We start from the raw sequence: 23488 nt of genomic DNA, 5'->3' as shown, positions 1-23488 counted from the left end.
TTTGTTATGGTTTACTCTCATATATTAACTCAGACATTGTAGGATGAAGACACGTGGCTCGCCGTTTACATTTAACGTCCAAAACAACATTTAACGTCAAAAACACTAAAAGCGTGACGGAGAAGCGACATTGGATACTTATGCCGCGAAAAAAAAAGTTTGGGTACATAAGTGTAAAAACCCGAAAACTTTGGGCACTTATACCGTCATTTCCTCTTTAACTTATGGATACTTTAGACCATTTAAGGGATCAAAACTTTGATTTTTTAAAAATGCACTATGAAATCTTGATTGTCATGTGTTGTCTTATATTAACCTTGATTTATCAAATTTCCCACATAAAATAAAACAAAGCTATTAGTTAGTTACTAACATAGTTAAGTTGCAGCAAAAAAAAAAAATAATAATAATAATAATAATAACTAACATAGAAGAAACTAATCGAACTCAGCGCATGGGTATTTTAGTAATAAACAGCGAATCACCAACCACAATACTTTAGGTCTAGTCTCAAATATTAAAACTTTCCCAAATATTCTCAAAATAGTCCACCAAAGCTTCGGACAAATAAGAGAAAATAATGTCCGAAAGAGACGGCGTCGTTTTCGGCTCGGAAACCTCGTCGTCGTCTTCTTCTTCCTCCTCGACTTTTCTCATTCAAACCCCCAAAATCCTACTCAATTCGGCCAAGATTTTGCTCAGAAACAAACAGACTTTTCTTTCCCTATTTGCCCTCACCACTCTCCCGCTCGCCGCCCTCCAAGCATCCATCGTCGTCTCGTCTCGCCCAACGCGCGCGCGCGTCGCCGGACTCGAAACCCTCGCGCGCGTCGCCTCCACGCGCTTCGAGGCCCGCCACGTGTGGTTAGAGTCACGCATCGACGCCGTCTCGCTCCTCCATCTGAAGCTTGTCCTCCACGCGCCGTCACTCGCGTTCTCTCTACTCGCTTCCGTCACCGCCGTCACCGCCGCGAACGCAAAACATCCTACGCTCCGTTCCTCCGTCGCCGCGGTGGCGCTGACGTGGAAACGCCCGTTGCTAACCTCCGTCCTCGTCCACGTGCTCCTCCTCGCGTACTGCCACGCGCGGCAGACCCTCGCCTCAGCTTTTCCCGGGCAAGCGCTGATCCCAGCCGTCGGATCTGCGGTGGAGATTTATCTGATGGCCGTGATGAGCCTCGCGATCGTGGTCTCGATCGCGGAGGAGAAATTCGGGTTCGACGCGATTCGGATCGGATCGGGTCTCATGGAGGGAAGGAGGGTCTGCGCGTGGGCTTTGTCTGGTCTGTTCGCGTTATTGACTGGCTTAATCTCTCGAAGCTTCGAAAAGGCGGCGATGGCGATGGACGGTCAGGTTATTTCCCAGGCGTTGGCATCGACGGCTGAGATCCTCTGCGGGAAGTTTTGGTTGGTGTGTTTGTATGGGATCGTGATTTTGTTTAGTTACATTGTTTTTACTGTTTTTTACTGCGAGTGTTGTGGTGGTGGTAGTTCGGCTAATAGTAGGAAACGGTACGGGAATAGGAATGAAAGTGAGATTGAGGCGGTTTCGGTTTAGATTTTTGTAATTAATTTTATTTTTTTCTTATCTATTTCTGGAGAATATACGGCCCAGTTTGGTTAAGTTTTTCATTCCTGTTTTCTGATTCTAAATTCTAGAAAAAAAACTGTTTGGTTATAAATTCAGAAAATAGATTTATAATCATGTTTCTGTTTTCTTTGAAATTTGTTTAGAAAACAGAAAACAATGAAAAATTGTTTTCTATTTTATCTCTATACAATTGAATGGAAAACATAACCAAACAACATTTAAAATATTCCGAAATGTAATTCTAAATCTGTTTTTTAAATTTAAAAATTAGAATCAGAAAACAGAATTTAAAAACAGAAAACGAGTTTAGAAAACTAAACCAAACGGCCCCTATGTATTTTGTTTTTCTCGTAGGAAATATGTTTTTGAGGCTAAAAATTTATGCTCAGATTGCAGACCAATGAGGGATGAGGATTAGAGGATGGTAAAGCTACTTTATATCATAATCAGTGGGATACTTTTCAATTCTACATTTGATTCAATTGTGCATGAAAAAATTGATATTTTAGAAATCCTTACGTCTGTGAGTGCCATCTGATAAGACCGTTCTGTTAGAATAAAAAATTTAAAACATAGTTCGTTTCTATCTTCAAAAACAACAGTCCATATTGAAAATATTTGTAGCCCAATTTTATTGGAAAAATTTCACAGTGTGGCTGTGATAAAGGCACAGCTCTATCATCACAAATGCGATATACACACAACCATCCTTTTTAACCGTATTACACGAGAGGTACATGAAATGAAGTTGAATTGGAAGAAACCACGAACGTATGTTTGTGTTGTGGACTTTCAAATTTGCAACAAAATATTAATTTATTTAGATTAGATTGGAAGTCATTGAGGACTTCGAAAGGCTTAAGAGGACATGGCAATAACGTGGCATTGAGCTGAAAATGATTAAAGACAGCAAAACCTGGAACTCTACTCTGTAATCTACCGTTGGTTTCTTGTGAGTGAAGCAACTTGTAAACAATGAGCAATGTGTTATAAATAGCCATGTGGGGGGGGTTTAGATGAAATAAGAAACACTTAGAGAGAGAGAGAGAGAGAGAGAGAGAGAGAGAGAGAGAGAGAGAACAAACAAGAGACAAAGGGAAACACTCGAGTGAATTGTAATTGGGAATCGGGGAAGTGAGGATTTGTATGAGCGTTTGTACTAGAAGATATTGTGATCAATTGATAGTGGAAGAGACCTAAACTTGGTCGGTCTTGATTTGCTGAACCAAAATAAAACTTGTATCTTTCATCTTCTTCCTCATTTTCTTATCCGTTTTGTATGTTGCTTAAGAGTTAAGAACCAGGTTCTTAATCATCGCTCAACAATTGGTATGTGATGTGTAGGGCCCCCGTTCTTCACTTTGTTGGGCTGATACATCACCATAACTCTACATTAGTATGATATTGTCCGCTTTGAGCCTGCACGGTTTTTATTTTTGGGCTCCTTCCCAAAATGTCTCATACTAATGGAGTTGGTGAGACTCTTATGTCCAAGGCAATTTTTGCCTACTCTTCCTGTGTGTGACTTGAGTTGCTACCCCACACGATGAGGTATGCAAAAGTCGATGAAAGCCAATGGAAGAAGGCCATAGTCGCGATAATGCACTCGAGGATGGCTTTCTTGAATATATGAAAGAGCCAGAAAATAAGAAGCCTTTGAATTGGCATACATCATGTTGATTCTTCACTTTGACGATAAGGTAATGTGCGAAGTGTCTAAAGAAACCACATCAGTTTTGGAAGAAACTTGAGTATATGTAGATGATCAAGTCTCCATCCCATCGAATCGAATTGAAAGGAAAGTTGTTTGGGTTCATTATGTCGGAGGAGAGTTAATCAATCTCTGACAGCCTTTAATGACTTTAACAAGTTGGTGATTGACCTAACCAACATCGGAGCCAAGGTCGAAGAGGAAGATCAAGCGGTTATGATCTTGAACGCGTTTTCGAAGGAATTCTCCACATAGATCGATGCCATGAAGTACGTGAATACCTCTTGGACTCTAGAAGATGTCCTAATAATCACCATTAAGTCAAAGAAAGAAAAGCTTAGCCATAGAGAAAATCTGCCAATGAAAGACTCAATATTCGCTGAAGATCACACAAGCGCAATAAAAAAATCTAACTGCAAGAATCGTCCTTGACCAAAAGACCTTGAAGAAAAGGAATTCACTTACAAGTGCTACCACGGCCACAAGTCTGGGCATATGAAGAAGGATTTTCCTGATAAAGACAAAGGTGTTCGACAAAAGGCTAGGCAATGTACCATTTGTTGGAGATGCCTATGAGATTTTTGAGGCTCTCAACAACTCAAGAGAAGATTCAACCAAGGATTGAGTTCTTGATAGAGAATGCGCGTTTCACATGACAAACATAAATTGGCTTGAAGACTTAAAGCCGAGGATTGGAAAATGGTGCTTCTTGGAAATAACATGACTTGTAGAGTCAAAGGAAAGGCCAATGACAAAATCACTACTCAGGATGGAATTTAGAGACTATTGAAGGATGTGAGGTATGTTCCTAAATTGAAAAGAAATCTTTCCATCGAAATTAATCAATACATGCTTTTTCTATTGACTACATAACAACCTTTGCATTTATACTTTAATTTAAAGTGGTTGATTGAATGATCCTGAAAGTTTTCAAGAAGCAACAATAAGAGTTGATACCTATATATAAAGTTAGTATTCGCCATGATCCTATTTTCTTTATTATTGCTACTATATGAGAATTGAGAACAAAAAATATATTAAACTTTTATCCCGATACCATCTAGGAGCCAATATCCATGTTTAGTACCATTTTAGTGTTTTTTAAAATTTTATACATATAATATATATATATATATACATATATATATATATATATACATATATATATATATATATATATATATATATATATATACTGCTTATGTAAGTTGTTTTAATATTGAAGTAATTTATAACATACTTAAAAAATTATACATATATATATATGGGATGCCGGGAACCGTAAATTATACTATCGAAATTCTCGGCACCGTGAAAAATAGTTTCAAATTTTGCCAATACAATTTTTGGCAGTTCCAAAAGTCGTATTTGTTGTTATCAAAATCTCATTTCTATGAAACTACATCTTATTGTATGAAAGAAACAAAAAAAAATTAAATTATGGTAAGAAATCATAATGTATTACTGTTATGTTCTTCAACTTTTGTGTCTCTGCAAGATTTAAATTCCACTTACCATAACTGCGTCGCAACTCTAATTTAACTGGTAACTCGGAAATCGTATGGAATATACGCGCTTTTTGGAGAGTATGGCATGTATATATATATATATATATATATATATATATAGAATTACATATAAATATTAAATTAATAATAATGCTGCAATATGTGAGATAAATGTGCAATATTGAGGAAATAAAAAAATTTAAAAGTTTGCAATTTGTGATGTATTTGCTATATATACGGTATACGCGCAGTATTTAGAAAATGTTAAGATTTTATACTGTATTTGAAATACTGTTTCATCTCGTGGGAGAATAATATTCGCTTCAAACCTTTGTCTATAATTAAACACATAACTTTGAAAATTGTTTTCATTTTATTAAATAGGGAAATTGTAAAGTGGTGTGGTTGGATAGTGTTAAAAAAAAAAAAAAAAAAAAAAAAAGGTCTCCAAGAAGTATGATGCGGCACTGAATAAATCAACAATTGATTATTAAAAATAAACTATTGATCATTAAAATACATGTTTTAATAATAAAAATAGAATTAGTCAAGAAATGATACATACATTCAACCCGGTATAATCATTGATCACCACTTGTATAGCAAATTAGTAGCCAACGTGTTGTTAATAATTGTTAATTAGTCATCATAGTTTATCAACTATTAGTAATGGACGTTATTGCCCTCTTAGTTTCCCGTCCATATGCATGTTGAAATATTTATAGAAAAAGTCAAATAAAATATATATTAATAATGAAGGTGCGTGATTGATGAGTCAATCTCTAAAAACGTACATTTTCTCTATCCTTAATGCACATATTCAGTTTCTAAAAAAAATATTTCTCTACCCTTAATGCGCATATTCAGTTTCTAAAAAAAATATTTTGTTTCTTTCTTCTCTGTGAAGTATTTTCTTTTTTCTCGTAAGAATCAAACAAAAAACGCAAGATAAAAAGGAATCAAACTTCAACTTCAACCTATGTAATATGATAATAGTTTATAGTTAATAGTTATAATATGATAATATTATTTACAGTTAGTAATAGTTAATAGTAAGAAATTGGTAACAGTATATAATAACAAATATGTATTAACAGTTATTAATATATGTATTTTTTTTTCTTTGATCATTTGTCCAAAATCGCGAAGTTCACTCAAAACTAGACCAATAAAAGAAAAACAATGCGGGTGGGTGACAAAGAACGAGTTGGCTAAATAATTCCGCTCAATTTTAAATCCATAAACTAAAGAATCATCGAAAATTAATATTGATGTAACTACGGGTGGGTGACAAAGAACGAGTTGGCTAAAAATTCCGCTCAATTTTAAATCCATAAACTAAAGAATCATCGAAAATTAATATTGATGTAATTACATCCTACAAAATTGAAACTAATTGAAAAATATGTCGTTAGTGTTGTATCTCAAGTATTGAATATCAATTTAAAAAAGTGAAATAACTGTTTAATATGGAAACAAACCTAGAAATTTGTGATTAATGAATAAAAAAAATTTGGAAATAAAAAAAAACGTGTAATATTCAATGAAGGACCTGACCGATATTTTGATATGCCGTAAAAAATGTCATATCTATGCTATGATTATTTTTTTAAAGAATCTAAAATGTTGTCTAATTAGAATAAAAACTTAACGTTTGGAATGGCTTAGTTGGTTACAATTTTTCACTTGAATATATGGGTAAAGGTTGATTAATGAAGTACTATCCTGTATTATTAAAGCATTAAGAGGATGATGAATTCTGAGCAAAAAAAAAAAAAAAAAAAAAATTAAATAAAGGAGCACTAAACATATGGCTTATTTAAACTTTTATATTATATTGATTCAAAATATGGCCTAACTAACACAAACACACGCTGAAATTCTGTTTAGCAAGGAAGACAAGATGTCGTACACAATGTTGTCGTACACAATGTTGAGTAAATGTGTCCGACAACTTGTTTCAACACAAATAATGAATAGATAACAAAGAGTACGTAAGAGTAAGAGACACACAAATTGGTTACCCAGTTCAGTGCAACGTCACCTACGTCTGGGGGCTCACAGCCAGTGGAAATGATTTCACTATAATGTAGTCAATATTACAAATAGGACTTATATGAATACAACAAATATCAATGCCCTAGAAACTATTACCACGAGTGATTACCAAGAATAGGAACTCACCCTGAATTTGAGACCCCTCTCAATTCTACTCTTCAAGCACTCGTCTATGCTTGGTTGACTTCAATCTCAACGTACGTGAAAACTTCAATCACGTAAACACAAAACTCAAATCTCACAAACACTCAGTCTTCTGGAATAGTGTTTGAAGAATAACACCGCTCTTAACCAAACAACTAGTTTCCTAATCCGCCGATCGTGCACGTCTAGGAACCCTAATTCTTTTTTTAAAGCATCAAGACTGCTAGGGGGGGGGGGGGGGGGGGGGGGGGGGGGGGGGAGCAAACGGCTTTTATAGCGGTCATACATCTCTGGAAGTAGATCTAGGGTTTCCTTACCCATACACACGAGAAGACCACAAAGGAAAGTCTTCTACAAAGCAATCTGGCAAAACATGAAACTTGCCAAAAAAAACAGTCTACGCACAAGAAGAAGGATGTCTCGAAAAAATCGGAAGCATGAAGACCAACATCTTTCCTCAACAACTTGCACTAAAAATTAATGCCAACTTGAACGTACCAACAACCTTCCCCTTTGGCTATTTTTTAGGTAAGCACTTCCAGAGCAGTTCTCAGCCAGACAATGTCATGAGTAGAATAGGTCAAAATAAATAACCACAAGACTACCTCTCCCCCTGATTACCTCAAAAACATAACAAAGACAAGGATAGATCAAGACAAAGAGAGGAACCAAAACGTTTGAGCAATAGAGATGAGAACTGAAACAGCAGATAAACAACATACCACAACCCGAACATAGTCTGAACAAACACATACCAGAGAAGTAGAATAAGCTGAACACAAAAGCAGTCAGGGTGTTTCAGCCAGAACACACAAGATATACAAGCATAATTCAAGAGAAACAGATTATCATAAAGATAGATTAGGAAGCAGCATTTTTGGAGGAGTCGTCATCACTTTCTTCTTCAAGCTCGTCAGAGTCACCACTGCATGAAGCTCCATTCTCTTCATCACCATCTGCACTTCAGCATCCTTGTCCTGACCATGCTGCGAGGTGGACGCTCCATCTTTTCCAGACATCATCTCTTTCACAAGACCCTCACAAATAGACTTCCTGCGAGAAGAGGTCTCTATGATTTCCTTGAGGGCATCAATCTCATCATAAAGTCCCTTCAAGACATTGCTTTGCGTAGCCTCTGAGAGAGGACCTATCTTCAGTGTGCTGCCTATGGTAAAAAATGTTGCGATAGAAGGCCTAACAAGGTCACGGCCATGTTCCCCTTCGAAAAGCTTGTGGCTAAAAGAAAGAACGCTAGGCTTTTTCCCTGCTATGTCTGTACTTCGCAGAATGTTCTAGTTTTGCTTGAGCAAAATACCAGTGATGATAGAGGGAAAGCCGATGGGAAGCTTCACATCATATGACTTGGCATGCTTTACCAAGTGATCAAAAAAAAATTCTCCAAAATCAAAGGAGGAGCGAGTACCTATTTGGTAGATCAAACAGGCCAGCTTTGTCTTGATGATAGAACAATGTGTAAAGTATGGACCTAAGTGTGGAGACATAAGTCAACTACTTACCAAGGGAATAATCATGTTTACGTGCATTTACATGCTATAATAATAATAAAGAGTATGAAAAGCCTTAAAAGACACAAACACCAAAGATTAAGGCTTCGGCCACTCTTTATGGAAAATTTAGTTGGGTTTTTACCCATAGGTTCAAATGCTAACTTGAACCAGCCACGTTGCTACTTTGTTGTAGTTAGATCCATCTGCTAACCATAGAGTTTGGCTAGATGTGGGGTGACAAGAGAGCATGTTGGACTCTCGGATTCGAGCCGAGGGTAGAAGTACCGAGATTCGCGTCCCGACTCTTCAAACTAAAATACTTAACGAGCATGAAAAGGGGAACCAAAATTATTTCAGGATTTATCCTGAGACGCTCTCATGTTTGTAATAAGTTGTGTACTCTATATGCTAGAGTATCCAAATAATAAATAACGTTGTCGGTGGTACCCACGAGTTACGACTCGTGTTGAGGACTAAGACGGTCCTAATGGCGCTGAGTACTCCACAGGAGCTACCAAGAGCACCCCGTTTTACAATGGGAAAGGTCGCCACAGCGAGCCCATTTGCCATGTCATGACGGCACGTAACGCCGGCGCCCAAACGAAGATGGTAACACTAGTGGATCCCAGACAGTCTTAAAACATTTAAGCCACTGATGACTACTGCTCGAAGTCTGAGATTGGCTTCTTTTCATTCCAAGGGCAGGGGATGTTGTATAACCTTGTGGAATGAAAAGTGATAGCGTAGAGCAAGGCCCCGCGTTAGGCAGGCTCTAGGATCATATGCATCTGCATTATGCATCCCTATGTGTTTGTTTTCATGTCACATGACATTAGTTGTTTTTCTTTTCCTAAGTTAGACTCCCACTTACTGAGTCAATCGACTCATAGTTTTATGACCCTTGGTAATGTAGATAAGGGAAAAGCTTGTAAGCGGGAAATAAGATTGAAGACTGAGACCGAGCGCGTATTGTCATGACCTATGGGCTATGGGGTTTCTTAACCGGGGGTTAGTATCTTTTGTTAAAATGTTCCGAAACGTAATTGTATAGGAGTCGTTATAAGACTCTCAGTAATAAAAGCAAAAAAATTCCCCGGATTTTCGCAAACTATTTTAATATATAAAAGTATTATGATCTCTTGTTTAATATGTATTGTATGATTTGAGAGTTAATCGGTCGCGGCTCGCGGGTCGTGACACATGCGAGGAGGGATGCCAATGCGATAGAGTACAGAGTACTTTGCAGAGAGATCAGAAGACGGCAAGGTACCCTTGGAAGGGCAGACTTTGGTCTCATCACCAGTAATTTCTTTAGCAATGATGTCCAAGGAAGGGACCCGGTCAACAGTTATGATTTTTCCCCGACCAAGAAAGTTGTTAATAACATCAAGAGAAATCTCAAAACAATGGCCTCTGACATACACTTTTCTGAATTCAGCATCATCAGGAACATCAAAGGACGAGGAGAGATTGATTATGAATTCCCTCACCGGAGTTGACACTACTACATAAAGTACATTAGAAGACATGAGATTTAAGACGTTCTCTAAAATGCACGACTTTAATAATCTAAATTTTCGTTTGGATTTTCAAGTCATTTAAAAAAAGTCTCAAACAGACTTTTGAAGTCAATAAAATAATATCTTCAAAAGATATATAAAAAATATTTTGAGTCATTTAAAAAATGATTTGAAAGGCGTATATATTTTTAAGACGTTTAAAGAATGACTTAATAATTTATTTGAAGTTATTTATTAAATGACTTAATAAATTAAATCGTATCATTTAAGTCATTTAATAAACGTCTTGTAATATATATAGAAATAATTTTACAATTATTTTTATATATTATTTTTAAATTATTGTAAATTTATTTGTAATTTCCACGTAGGCAAATAAATCTCACGTGGCAATGAAAAAATAATTCCACATGCATGATATATGTGGGCTGTTACATATAAAAACAAGGTCAAAATTATTAAAAGCAAATCTTTGATTTCATAGCAATTGTATCCATTCGTAATATATGTAGCTTTACTTTTAAAAACAACAACAGTTTTTCTTAAACACACATACTTATCCTATCCTGTTGTTGTAACAAAAAAAAAAACAATTCTCCTCGAATCTCTCGCTCACCACGACGAACACTGATGAATCCCCGTCACCACGAACGTCAATCTCTCGCTCCAATCCAGAACAAGACGAAGCCGAGGATTTTATTGTCCACCACCAATTCGCCCTTCAATCAGTTCCTTCCACTCCAACTCAATCTTCTTCTCAGAAACGGAGGAGCCTCAGAATACTTGTAGCGGTGAGAGAGCCTACCCGTGGAGCCTGAGCGACGGCGACCCGACCCGTCCGAAGCTGCGGTCGATGAATCCGAAGAACCCTCTGTCGGACGACAACGCGCGGCGCAGGGGAACGCGGCGTACTTGTCTCGGCTGCGGTGGAACCAGGGGCCCTCGGCACAGACTCCGCTATTTCTTCTATGTATGCCCTGTATGATCGGTATTACTTGTTTTTTTTGGTGCAGCAAATCAATGACCATCCGATGGTGATCCAGGCGAGGCAATTTCCGGTAAGGATTGGGCGGTCAGGATGGTGATCCGATGGAATCCTCTAGGTGCTCGACAAAATGTCTGAGACAAAAAACAACGTTTCTCAGACTCAGAGGTTTGTTTCCTAGAAAAGAGAATTGTATTTTTATCCCCTGCCCCTTTGACACTTTTTTATTCAATCATACCCTTCTTTATTTCTTCAACAAAAATATTCACTGACTAGGGCAGGAGTAACTAGGTTTGACTGAGCAAACGTAATAGAAGAGTAAAGAGGTAAACTTATTCTTCTGATGCATTCGAAGTTGATCACCCGTTATTTTCTTTACTCTGATGAAAACGATTTAAATTGAAGATTACAATTCGGATGTGTTGTTAATATACCCACGTAAGTCAGTTTCCTTTAAAAAAAAGGTCAGTTTCCTTTTTTTTCTCTGAAGATGGTTTTGTATGACGTTCTTTTTTTTTTATTAACGTAATTAGTTTCCTTTAAAATCATATATATATATATATATATATATATATATATATATATATTCAATTTTTTTATTATTAGTCTTTCAGAAAATAGAGAAAAAAAGGGAAACCTAATTTTTCTTTGTTCTGAAACAGTTTTCCACGTTCTGTGCCTTCACTGTGCCCCCGTCCTTCACGCTTTTTTTCGGTCCTTCCCATTGTTCGTCAAGTACGTGCAGACATTGTTTCTCTTCGGCCGACATTTGCTGATTTCAGTGGTTAGTATATATCTGTACTTGACTATGGTCTTCGTTTCTGGCTGGTTTTTTTTTTATCTTCTGTATATGACTCTTGTGATGAATCAGTCTTTGTTTCTGGCTGTTTATTTTATCTTCTGTGGTCGTATATGTGTGCCCACTAATTTCAGACTTGGTGCCAATTTGTTTAATGTGCACTGATTAAGGTTCTTTCGCATATAGTTGAGTCATTTGAGTATCACTTTTATTATTTTGTCCATTTTCCTCTTTTATTCTTGGAAAATGTCCATTTTTTTTTCATAGCTAGTCTCCATGGATGTGGGGTTTTGAGTTGAAAAATGAATGGGTTAAGTGGCTAAAACTCTATTACCAATGCCACACCAGAGCCCGTTTAGCTTTTTTTTTTATGTCACAAGAGTTGTGGATCACATTATTTTTTGCAAAGTACTCTTTAATTAATTGTACAGTGTAGGATGTTGTTAGTAACTGTTTGACTATCTCAGTTTACTTTATTAAAGGCTATGGAGTAGAACAAATTATGAAACAGTTAAATTAATATCAAATTTCATATGTAGAGTAGAACCCTTTTTCTCTACAGACCCAAACGAGAAGCTTTAGATCTTCAACTTCAGCAAACAAACAGAAAAAAAAACAGTATTCCTTTCGAGAAAACTTTTAAAATGGTTGGTTTGCAAAGAGACCAAGGTTGAGTGAGAGGTAGCTATAAGCAAAACCCTAATTGAAAAGTCGTAGTGCTAAAACTTTACAACATTGAGTTCTAGTCCCTAAAACGATAATTCACTACATTTACTATTTCAAATATGTCGGCACACATGTATCAAAGCTATACGTCATTTAAAAAATGGGTTCTTGGAGTATATAGCTAGAGTCTGTTCAGAATTTGATATAGCCAAAACAAGTTTAAAATAATTACTATAGTATCTAGGTCTCGAGTTATTAATGTTCAATATTAATCTTAAATGTCAGTCTTTGTTTTGTTATTTTTATCTTATTCAAGATGAATATATATAATGATGAATCAGTCTTTGTTTCTCAACCTTAGCATGTATAGGGGTTCTAGTCACACTATGGCCTGAAAAGGGTGTCAATTTGTGGTATGAAGAGATTCTAGGTTGATATTTGTACAAGTCTAGTCTTTACCCTCCACGTGACATGTGACAATATAATATATCTAGAAGTAAATTAGTATATCTTCAAGGGATTATAGGTCTAGTATTTTTCCTCCCACGTTATGTGACTCTAAGTTATAGTTTTAGAAAATATCTTAGCATCCTTATCTAGTTCTAGGTCCAGGCTTTTGGTTTCTATTTATATATTTTTGTCTCGTATCCAATTAATTAGTGAAACCTCAAAAAGTTGTCAAAGGTGAGGACGATCCAAGAAGGGAAGACAAATTGTGTCTCTTTCATAGAGCCTTCACAGATTGCAAAAGATATTGGAACATCTAGTCAAAGGTCGACATGTATTACCAAAAAGATGGAAGTTTTACTAGAGAGACAATTATTATACATCCATTTGAACACCGGGTAAGTCTTTATCAAGTGATTTGTTATTTTTCCTTTCTTAGTTGGTCAATCAATGGTCTATGCTCAATGGTCCATGAAGTGGAGTAATTGAATATGAAAGTCCTCAACAAAAATTGGTAAGAGAGAAAAGAAAAGGAGATCAACATGGGAAACAGAATGTGCAACATCAAAATCAACATCCACAGTTTAGCTTATTTTCTACTCAATGGTAGAGTACGGTTTGTTGGGTTTCATGATTATATTGCACTTAAATAATTCAAGGAACAAGCTACTATTTTTAAAAACATTCTCTCTCTCTCTATATATATAATATATTAAATGACACATGATATTATGAAGCTCACCTTACCACTAACATACACAATCTCTCGCACTTCGTCTTTCATGAAGGAAGTGAATAAAATATTGTGAGATGAAACGAATACCACCGTTTTTTGACATTGTTATTTACGTTTTTTGTCATGTAGATGTCATTGGACATTAGTTGTGATTGATGCTTCAGCTAAGATGGCTTATTACTTTGACCCGCTGAGACAAACTATGAGTAAAGACACTTATGATATACTTGATGAGTAAGTGTTTTTCTTCATTTCTTATTACACTTATTAGCGACGATGCATACATTTATTTCTCACGTGATATATAATCATGCTAGAGCCATGATGAAGTTTGCATTGCTCAAATGAATGCGGAAAGTACAACCAAAAAGTTTGTATTTCAATTTAACACATTGCAATGTAAGTATAGCTGACTTTTTCTTCTTATAAACCTTTAATTTGTTATTGATCTCTGCCTGTTTTGTAAGTAAAAAAATTGTAGTAGTTCTGCATGTTTTTTAACATACTTTTTGCTTTCATTTTAGTGCCCAAGACAACCGTCGACTTTCGAATGTGGCTATTATGTACTGAGATTCATGCATGACCTTATAATTGCACGTGACTTTTACACTGTTGTTGATTCACATATAAGTGTATATATATATATATATATATATATATATATATATATATATATATATATCTATATATTAAGCTGCACTTACGCACATTTTCTGCACTTCAGTGCACTACCAGGTATATTTGAGTGCTAGTCTATCTCAGAGGTACCGTTAAGAAATGTGATTTCTTTCATACAGGTTTCTACCATAAAATAAAAATGAAATTAGCTAGTTTCTACCAGGTTTCTAACAGTTATACAATAAGATTGCTAATAATCTTCCCTTTTCAGTTATAAATTTAGTTTATATGTATTATTATTGATATAATCTTTCCTGACCCTTTTTTGTTATTTTGAAAATGTAGTTTGATAAAAGATCATTATATACGGCCGCTGAAATCAACGAAGTTCGAGCTATTTGGGCGGAATGTGTAATTGAAGGATTACAACTTAAAGTCTAACTAGAAGTTATGCAAGAAAAATGAATGCAGCTTCTTCCCAAGGCATGCTATTTTTACACTATTTCCATTTGAATCCAATACTATAGTTTTTGTTGTCACTACATTTATGCTATATTGCATTATTGCACTTTGGATTAATATATTGCATTTTGGATTGTTGATGCCAATTTGAGACTATAAATGATTTTTTTTTGTTATGCTATTTGTAATTATAGATAAGGTGTTGAAAATATTATGAAAATATGATCAGGTATTAAATATATTATGAAAATATTTGAATTTCTCAAAATTAATAAATTGGCGCATCCACGTAAGCATCCCGAATTGACTAATAAAAACGCCTTCTAAATTGTACCCATTTAAAAATAATGTCTTCTTTATTAAAAAATAAATAATAACGTCTTAATATAATTCCACGTCAGCGATATGCAATTAAGACATAAGAAAAATGTCTTAAAAATGAGTACATGTCAGTAACATTGATTATGTCAACGTTTATTACGTCGTTTTTTAAAGAATTATAAAGACTCTTATAAAACGTCTTCATAACTTGTCCACGTCATCTTTTATTGATGACGTGGAACCATTTCAAGGTGTTTTATAAAGAGATTTAAGTCATTTTTTAAAATTCTACAAAGACATAAAAAAATGTCTTTAAAGACACCTCCACGTCAGTATTTCTTTGCCTACGTGGACACTTTTCTAAGTCGTTCTATTCAAATATTAAGTCATTTTTTTAGGTGATTTAAAGACATTTAAAAAAACGTCTTAAAAACTATAGACTTTTTAAGTCACTCACGTAGAGGTCGTTTTCTGGTACGACTCGGAAGGTATTTTAAGTCACCATTTTGATGTCTTAAAATGTGCTTTATGTAGTAGTGTGAGTAGTAGACCCATATGTCAGTGACCGTCTTGATCATCTCAGCATCATGCAGGAGTTCCATGATGATTCCAGTCTTTAGAGCTTCACTAGACAGCTCTTTCTCGGGAAAGATCGCACGATGATACACAAACCGCCACTTAAGAACCCCATCTTCCTTGTGAAATGAGAGATTGTCCAGGGGAGCAGCTGGGACATTTTTGGGGAGCTTCTGTCCTCCCACAAACCTTCTGTTCTCAAGAGAGGGAGGCAACGAAGGAATCTCCTCTTCAATGTCAGCACAGTCGTTGACCACTTCAGAGGCAGGGGCATAAGATGTTGGAACAACACTTTCGACATGTTGACCCAAGCCTAAAATTCCACCGATCACATCCACATGCGGGGGTTCATGATCCATAAGAAGTGATTCCAGATTCTCACTATCTTTTAGGTACTCCTCTACAAGATCAGGGTGTGTGAGAGGCACAAGGTTACCTTGAATCAAGATATGCGGGCTTTCAAGGGGAGAGACATCCGTGAGAACTTCTTTAGCAACAGCAATAAGATCATCCACATGCGGGGGTTCATGATCCACAAGAAGTTATTCCAGATTCTCACTATCTTTTAGGTTCTCCTCTACAAGATCAGGGTGTGTGAGAGGAACAGGGTTACCTTGAATCAAGATATGCGGGCTTTCAAGGGGAGAGACATCCGTGAGAACTTCTTTAGCGACATCAATAAGATCATCGGTCCTTTCTTCTGAGGAACTGCTCGAGCTAACATCTCCATTGATGTAGGCGATGGTGAGAGCAGATTTCTCGAGCATAGATTTTTTGGCGGCGACGAGGGAAGGGTTTGCATGCGGAATTGACGACCTAACAATAACACCTTTGGACTTACCATCGGCGATTACTAGGTCGCATTTCACGAACTCGAACACCATGCTTGTTGCTTTCCGGCACATGCCCTTTCTTCTTGACATCCTTCGTCTTCATCTTCGTCTTTTCTTTCTTTGCAGAGATTGTGGTACTAATTCCACTCCTTGTTCCCACCATTGTGATGAAAATACCAAGATAACTACCACAAAAATAACCGTCAAGAGAGGTGGTTACACAAATCAAAGAAATTGTGTGAGAGAGAGGCCGAGAAAAATAGGAAATCAGAGCTTCAGCAAATTTGGAAAAAGATTAGTAACTTCCCAAACTTTCTTAAAAAAAAACTGTCTCTTGCATGCTTTAGGAGCTGATGAAGAGCACAACGACGACGTATAGCCAAGTGGGCCGTAATCAATTCCCAACCCAAATGAGAACATAAAGGTCTTATAACCCTGTAAGCATGACGAATGAGCCAACCAAAAATATGGGCCCATGAAAGAGAACATTTGTAACAAATAGAGACATGAATCAGAGGACGAAGACTACCACAATGAAGATATGATTCATGGGAAAACAACTGACAATAGTCATGTAATTGCTATTGATCAATAACACATAAACCTAGAGAGGATCGGAGACTCTCAAAACGATTTGCATCTAACGCCTTGGTAAACATGTCAACGAGTTGTCTTTCTGTATGGATGTATTCGAGTTTAATCTTCTTATCCTCCACAAAATCACGAGAGTGGTGTGTGATTTCAATGTGCTTTGTCTTGCTGTGTTGGACATGATTTTTAGAAATATTGATGGTGCTGATGTTGTCGCAGAACAAAGTCATGACATCTTGTCCGACACCATACTCAGTAAGCATTTGTTTCATCCACAGCAACTGCGTACAGCTACTTCTAGCTGCAATATATTCGGACTCAGCAGTGGATATGGAAATACAATTCTGCTCTTGCTGAACCAGGAAATAAGATTGTTTCTGAAAGTTTCAGAAACTAGAATTCGATCATTCTCATTAAGCCATTAATCGGCAATATATAGAGTACAAAACAGAATAAAAAATAATGCTAACTACTACTGATTGCTTGGAGAAGAATAAGGAACTAACTAACCACCTAAAATATTTGATATTATCTATATCCTCTCTATCTATATATATATTTATATATACATGTAGATAAATTAAATAATTACTTATTTTTTACACGCCCCCTCAAGTTGGCACATATATATCATCCATGCCCAACTTGATAATAAGTGACTCGAATACCGGTCGAAATAGTCCCTTAGTTAGAATATCTGCAGTCTGATCTGTAGTTGAGACAAATGGAATGCAAATGATCCCAGCTTCCAAATTTTCCTTTATGAAATGCCTATCGACCTCTATATGCTTGGTCCGGTCATGTTGAACCAGATTATGGGCTATGCTCATTGCTGCCTTATTATCATAGAACATTTTCATTGGCAACAATTCTTCCAGCTTCAAATCTTTGAGAATTCTTCTTATCCACAGCAGCTCGCACACTCCATTGGCCATTGATCGGTACTAAGCCTCTGCGCTGCTTCTAGACACCACATTTTGCTTTTTACTTCTCCAAGTAACTAAGTTTCCCCATACATATGTACAGTAACCGGAAGTAGATTTTCTGTCCACGACCGATCCTGTATAATCTGCATCAGTGAATGCCTCTACTGTTCTATTGTTACTCTTCTTGAACATAAGGCCTTTACCGGGACAACTCTTTAGGTACCTGAGAATTCTGTAAGCAGCTTGAAGATGTTCTTCATATGGACAATGCATAAACTGGCTCACCATGCTCACAGCAAATGCGATGTCTGGCCTAGTATGTGACAAGTAAATCAATCTTCCTACTAGGCGTTGATAGTGTTGCTTATTGACAGGAACTCCGTCGTTGATATTTTCGAGTTTCTGATTCGGATCCACGGGTGTGTCAGCATGTTTACTATCACTCATCTCTGTGTCTTTCAGAAGGTCGAGGATGTATTTTCGCTGCGAAACGACAATCCCGTTCTTTGACCTCGCAACCTCCATTCCCAGAAAGTATTTCATCTCTCCCAGGTCCTTCACTTCGAATTTAGATGCAAGCTTGTCTTTCAACCCTCCAAGCTCTTCTCGATCGTTACCCGTGAGAATGATATCATCCACGTATACGATCAGAATTGCGATCTTTCCATTTTCTGAATGTTTCGTGAAGATAGTATGATCGGATTGAGCTTGCTTATAGCCTTGTTTCTTCACAAATTGAGTGAATCTATCAAACCATTCTCTTGGTGATAGCTTTAGTCCGTACAAAGCTTTCTCTAACTTACAGACTTTAGTTCCATATCTGTTTTCAAAACCTGGAGGTGGACACATGTAGACTTCTTCTTCTAACTTTTCGTTCAAGAATGCATTCTTCACGTCAAACTGTTTGAGAGGCCAATCCAAATTCGCTGCAACTGATAATAGGATTCTTACAATATTTAGTTTTTCCACTGGAGCGAATGTCTCTGTGTAGTCAATCCCGTAGGTTTGTGTATACCCTTTTGCCAAGAGTCTGGCCTTGTAACGTTCAAGATGTCCATCGGCTTTGAATTTGGGTGAACACCCATCTGCATCAACCATATGCTTGTCTCGAAGTAGCTTTTCCACTGTCCAGGTCTGATTCTTTTCAAGTGCATCCATCTCCTCCAAAACAGCTTTTTTCCACTTGGGTTTAGATAGAGCTTCCTGTATACTTGTGGGAATAGTAATGGCAGAAATGTTTGTGGTAAGATATGAGAAAGCTGGTGATAAACGAGTTTGTGAGACATAAGATGAGATAGGATATTTTGCACAAGACCTTTTTTCTTTTCTTAAGGCTATTGGAAGTTCAGGGTCACTAGGAAACTAACTTTGTTCATGAACTGAATCAAGCTCAGATTCTTGGTGTGCTGAGGATCCACTGACTTTCTCTTCTCTTCGTTTTGGGAACACCCTCTTGTAAAATTGGTCATGTGGAATAGTTAGCTGCAGTTTACTTCTTTCCTTTTGCAATTCACAAGGCTTATTTGTTTCATTTGTGACTATGTCAAATTCTTGTTCTAACTTAGGTTCTTTTTCTAACTCACGTTCTAGAGTATTAGACACAGAATTATGCATGTCATGTTCTTGTTCTAACTCAGGTTCTAGAGTATTAGACACAGAATTATGCATGTCATGTTCTTGTTCTAACTCAGGTTCTTGATCCTATCCCATTTGTTTCTAAGAAATCTAGATGATTGTCAAGGTTATTATTATGCGAGTCTTCAACAATATTCCCCCCTGTGAATCAAAGTATGCATGATTTTCAAAGAAAATAGTATCCATAGTGATAAAAAGTTTCTTTGTATGTGGGTCAAAGCATTTATAACCTCTTTGAGTTGGGGAAATTCCTAAAAAAAAAACACATTTTTTGCCTTTAGGATCAAGTTTACTTGCAAAACGATCAGAATTTCTTATAAAAACAGTACAACCAAAGATTTTTAATGGTATTGATCGAATAGGTCGTGAGTCAGAAAAATACTTTTCAAAAATGCTGATAGGTGTTTTAAAACTCAAAACTTTTGAGGGCATGCGATTGATTAAATATATGGCATGAAGAAGTGCATCCCCCCAAAGGTATTTTGGAATTTTTGCAGAAAACATTAGTGAGCGGGTGACTTCTAGAAGGTGTCTATTTTTTCTTTCTGCTATACCATTTTGAGATGGTGTTTCAACACATGAGCTTTGGTGAATAACCCCTCTTTCAGCAAAAAAAATTATTCAAAGTATTAGAAAACTACTCACGACCATTATCACTTCTAACCATTTTAATATGAATTTTGTAGTGAGTTAAAACCATGTTAAAAAAATTCCTGAAAATAGTTTCGACCTCACTTTTCTCTTTTAGTAAAAATACCCAACTAAGTCTAGTGTGATCATCTATTATGGTCATAAACCATCTTTTTCCATTCAACGTAGACACCCTAGATGCTCCCAAAATGTCACTATGTATGAGTGTAAATGGTGAGGTTGGTGTGTATGGTCGGGTGGGGTAGCTATTTTTGTGATGTTTAGCCAACACACAAATGTCACATTGAAACGAAGAAGGATCTTTATTATTGAACAATGCAGGATACAACTTTTTAAGATAATGAAAGCTAGGATGTCCTAGTCTAAAATGCAACAAGTAAATTTCGTTATTGCTAGGGAAAGAAACAATCTGTAGACAAGAGTTCTTTTGACCTCTTTTATTTGAGGGTGATCCTTCTTCTAAGACATAGAGTCCATCGTGTTCCTTAGCACTGCCAATCGTCTTCCCCGAGATTAGTTCCTGAAAAACATAATGAGTAGGAAGAAAATTAGCACTACAGTTGAGATCGTTATTTTGCTGATTGGCAGTAGGTTACAGGATAGTTTCGGAACATGAAGGACTTTGGATAAGATTAAAGAATTTGAGATTTTTATTTCACCTATTCCAGCAATCGCAGAGAATGAACCATCGGCTATTTTTACTTTCCTATTTTCTGCACATGGTTTATAAGAATAAAATAGGCTCGAGTTTCCTGTCATATGGTCGGAAGCACCAGAATCTATAATCCAGATGTTGTTGCTATTGGCTTTGGAACACGGATAAGAGAAAATTGAGGCTATTTTACCATCTTGAGCAAATGAACAGATTGGGATATCATGGCTAGGTTGAGTGGTTTGAAGTATTTTTAGAAGTTGCTCCATCTGCTCCTTTGTGAAAGGAAGCTGTCCGGATTTGACTTGTTGCTCTTGTGGAGTCTCAGTCGTGGTTGCCTGGTAAGCTTTCTCTAACTTCTTCTTGGGTCCTGCTGGTTTGCCATGAATTTTTCAGCAAGTTTCCCTGGTATGCCACAACTTTTTGCAGTGATCACGCCGGGGTTTCTTTCTCCCATCTTCGTTGCCTCGAACAATCATGGCAGATGTTTCTTGAGTAGAGTCAACCGGTTCTTCATTGCTTCGCATGATTTTCCGCCGATTCTCCTCAATCCTGACCTCCGAAAAAACCTCCCGTATTGATGGTAGTGGTCATCTCCCAAGGATTCTTCCTTTGACTTCGTCAAGATCGCGATTGACACCTGCTAGAAACATGAAAATACGGTCATTTTCCTCTCGCTTCTTTTGTCGAGCGCAGTCGGTCGGGCTCTCCCAGATGTCTTCGTGACATTGATCCAGTTCCTGCCAGAGTGCCACCTTTTCGTTGTAGTATCTCGTCACGTCTCGATCCCCTTGCTTGGACTGCCATAGCTTTGTCTTCAGCTCGAAGATTTGTGATGGATTTTCCAAATCCGAGTATGTTTCTCGGACAGAGTCCCAGACCTCTTTAGCGCTGTTCATGAACATGTGGGGTTTGGCTATAGATGCTTCCATCGAGTTGAGCAGCCATGCGGTGATGAGCGAATTCTCCGGTCTCCGGGTAGCGTAGCCCTCTTCTCCTTCCTTCCGTGCTTTCACTTGGCCAGTCAAGAAGCCCAGCTTTCCTCTCCCATTTATTGCAAGCTTTACGGACTGGGACCACTCTAAGAAATTTCTTCCATTCAGTCTATATCCTGTGATGATCATAGATGAGTGAACAGAGGAATGAGTGACCTCCATGTCGTTAGCCTGAGTGACAGAGGATGAGGATTTTGTACTGGTTGCTGAAATTTCCATGGGAGTTTTTTTTTTTTTTTGCCTAGAGCTCTGATACCATGAAAGTTTCAGAAACTGGAATTCGATCATTCTCATTAAGCCATTAATTGGCAATATATAGAGTACAAAACAAAATAACAAATAATGCTAACTACTACTGATTACTTGGAGAAGAATAAGGAACTAACTAACCACCTAAAATATTTGATATTATGTATATCCTCTCTCTCTCTATATATTTATATATACACGTAGATAAAATAATTACTTATTTTCTACAGTTTCCAAGATAAAAACATCCACCAGATGTGCTTCTTCTATCAACAGCACTTCCTGCCCAGTCAACATCACAGTACCCCACAAGAGTGGAGGAAGTGTCAAAGGTATATAAAAGCCCAAAATCAGCAGTTCCTGAAATGTACCTCACAATGCGCTTAGCCTGAGAAAGATGGCTAACTTTGGGATTGGCTTGATATCGAGCACACACCCCAATTGAGTAACCAATGTCATGGCGACTGGCAGTGAGGTATAGAAGACTGCCAATATTGCTTCTGTACAGACTTTGATCAACAGATTCACCAAGATCATCTTTTGTGAGTTTCACGTGAGTGGCAGCAGGAGTTTATTTGTGAGACGATTTTTCCAGACCAAACTTTTTTCACAATATTCTTAGCGTACTTACTTTGAGAGATAAATATACCATCATCCATCTGTCTGATTTGAAAACCCAAAAAGAAGTTGAACTCTCCAACCATGCTCATTTCGAACTCAGATTGCATTGTCGCACAAAAAGATCCACCATCTTGTCTGACATTCCGCCAAAGACAGTGTCATCAACATAGATTTGTGCAATCATGAGCTTTCTTTATGAATAGAGTTTTCTCTACTCCACCACGGATGTACCCATTTCCCGGAGAGTGCGATTTTTTCCTTTCAACAATCCCATTTTGCTGTGAGGTAATGGGAGCAGAAAATTCATGGGAAATTTCTTCTGCCGTACAAAAGTTAGCAAAACTCATATTTTCAAATTCTCTCTCATGATCACTTCGGATTCTGATCGCTTTGTCAATGCTTTCTCCCTTTTCTCTTTGTACTTGCTTGCATAGGGCTTCAAAAACAGCAAAAGTGTCAGATTTCTCACGAATAAAATCAACCCAAGTGTACCTGGAGAAGTCATCGATGCAACACAAACACATATCTCTTTCCACCAAGGCTCTCAATCTGCATCGGCCCCATCAAATCCATGTGTAGAAGTTCAAGAACACGAGAGGTAGTAAGATGTTGCACCATCTTGTGAGACTTCTCGACCTGTTTTCCTACTTGACAATCACCACAGATTTTTCCTTCAATAATCTTA

General features: G+C 37.1%; 2 protein-coding genes and 1 long non-coding RNA gene across 3 annotated transcripts; 2 read left to right on the top strand and 1 right to left on the bottom strand.

Annotated features, from left to right (window-relative positions):
* The first annotated feature begins 489 nt into the window (after window positions 1–489).
* On the top strand, window positions 490–1607 carry LOC149395027 (uncharacterized). Its single transcript, XM_089614083.1, has one exon. The coding sequence runs from the start codon at window positions 581–583 to the stop codon at window positions 1556–1558; it is 978 nt and encodes a 325-aa protein (XP_089470209.1). The 5' UTR covers window positions 490–580; the 3' UTR covers window positions 1559–1607.
* Window positions 1608–10601: 8994 nt separating this feature from the next.
* On the top strand, window positions 10602–11785 carry LOC149395026 (uncharacterized). The gene is made up of 3 exons (XR_016297259.1): window positions 10602–11193; window positions 11302–11351; window positions 11688–11785. It is a non-coding gene; the product is annotated as an uncharacterized LOC149395026 (long non-coding RNA).
* Window positions 11786–21528: 9743 nt separating this feature from the next.
* LOC149395025 (uncharacterized) lies at window positions 21529–22152 on the bottom strand. The gene has a single exon (XM_089614186.1). The coding sequence runs from the start codon at window positions 22150–22152 to the stop codon at window positions 21529–21531; it is 624 nt and encodes a 207-aa protein (XP_089470312.1).
* Window positions 22153–23488: the final 1336 nt, after the last annotated feature.

This window comes from Urtica dioica, chromosome 5 (genome assembly GCF_054948205.1).
Source record: "Urtica dioica subsp. dioica isolate 48M chromosome 5, U.dioica_male_clone48M_v1_H2, whole genome shotgun sequence".
Lineage (NCBI taxonomy): Eukaryota > Viridiplantae > Streptophyta > Magnoliopsida > Rosales > Urticaceae > Urtica > Urtica dioica.
The sequence above is the reverse complement of the archived record's forward strand: the minus strand, read 5'-3'. Positions and strand labels throughout refer to the sequence as shown.

Bases quoted from the DNA above. Each gene is read 5' to 3' on its own strand.
- LOC149395027 (XM_089614083.1), top strand. From the start codon at position 581: ATGTCCGAAAGAGACGGCGTCGTTTTCGGCTCGGAAACCTCGTCGTCG.
- LOC149395025 (XM_089614186.1), bottom strand. From the start codon at position 22,152: ATGGAAATTTCAGCAACCAGTACAAAATCCTCATCCTCTGTCACTCAG.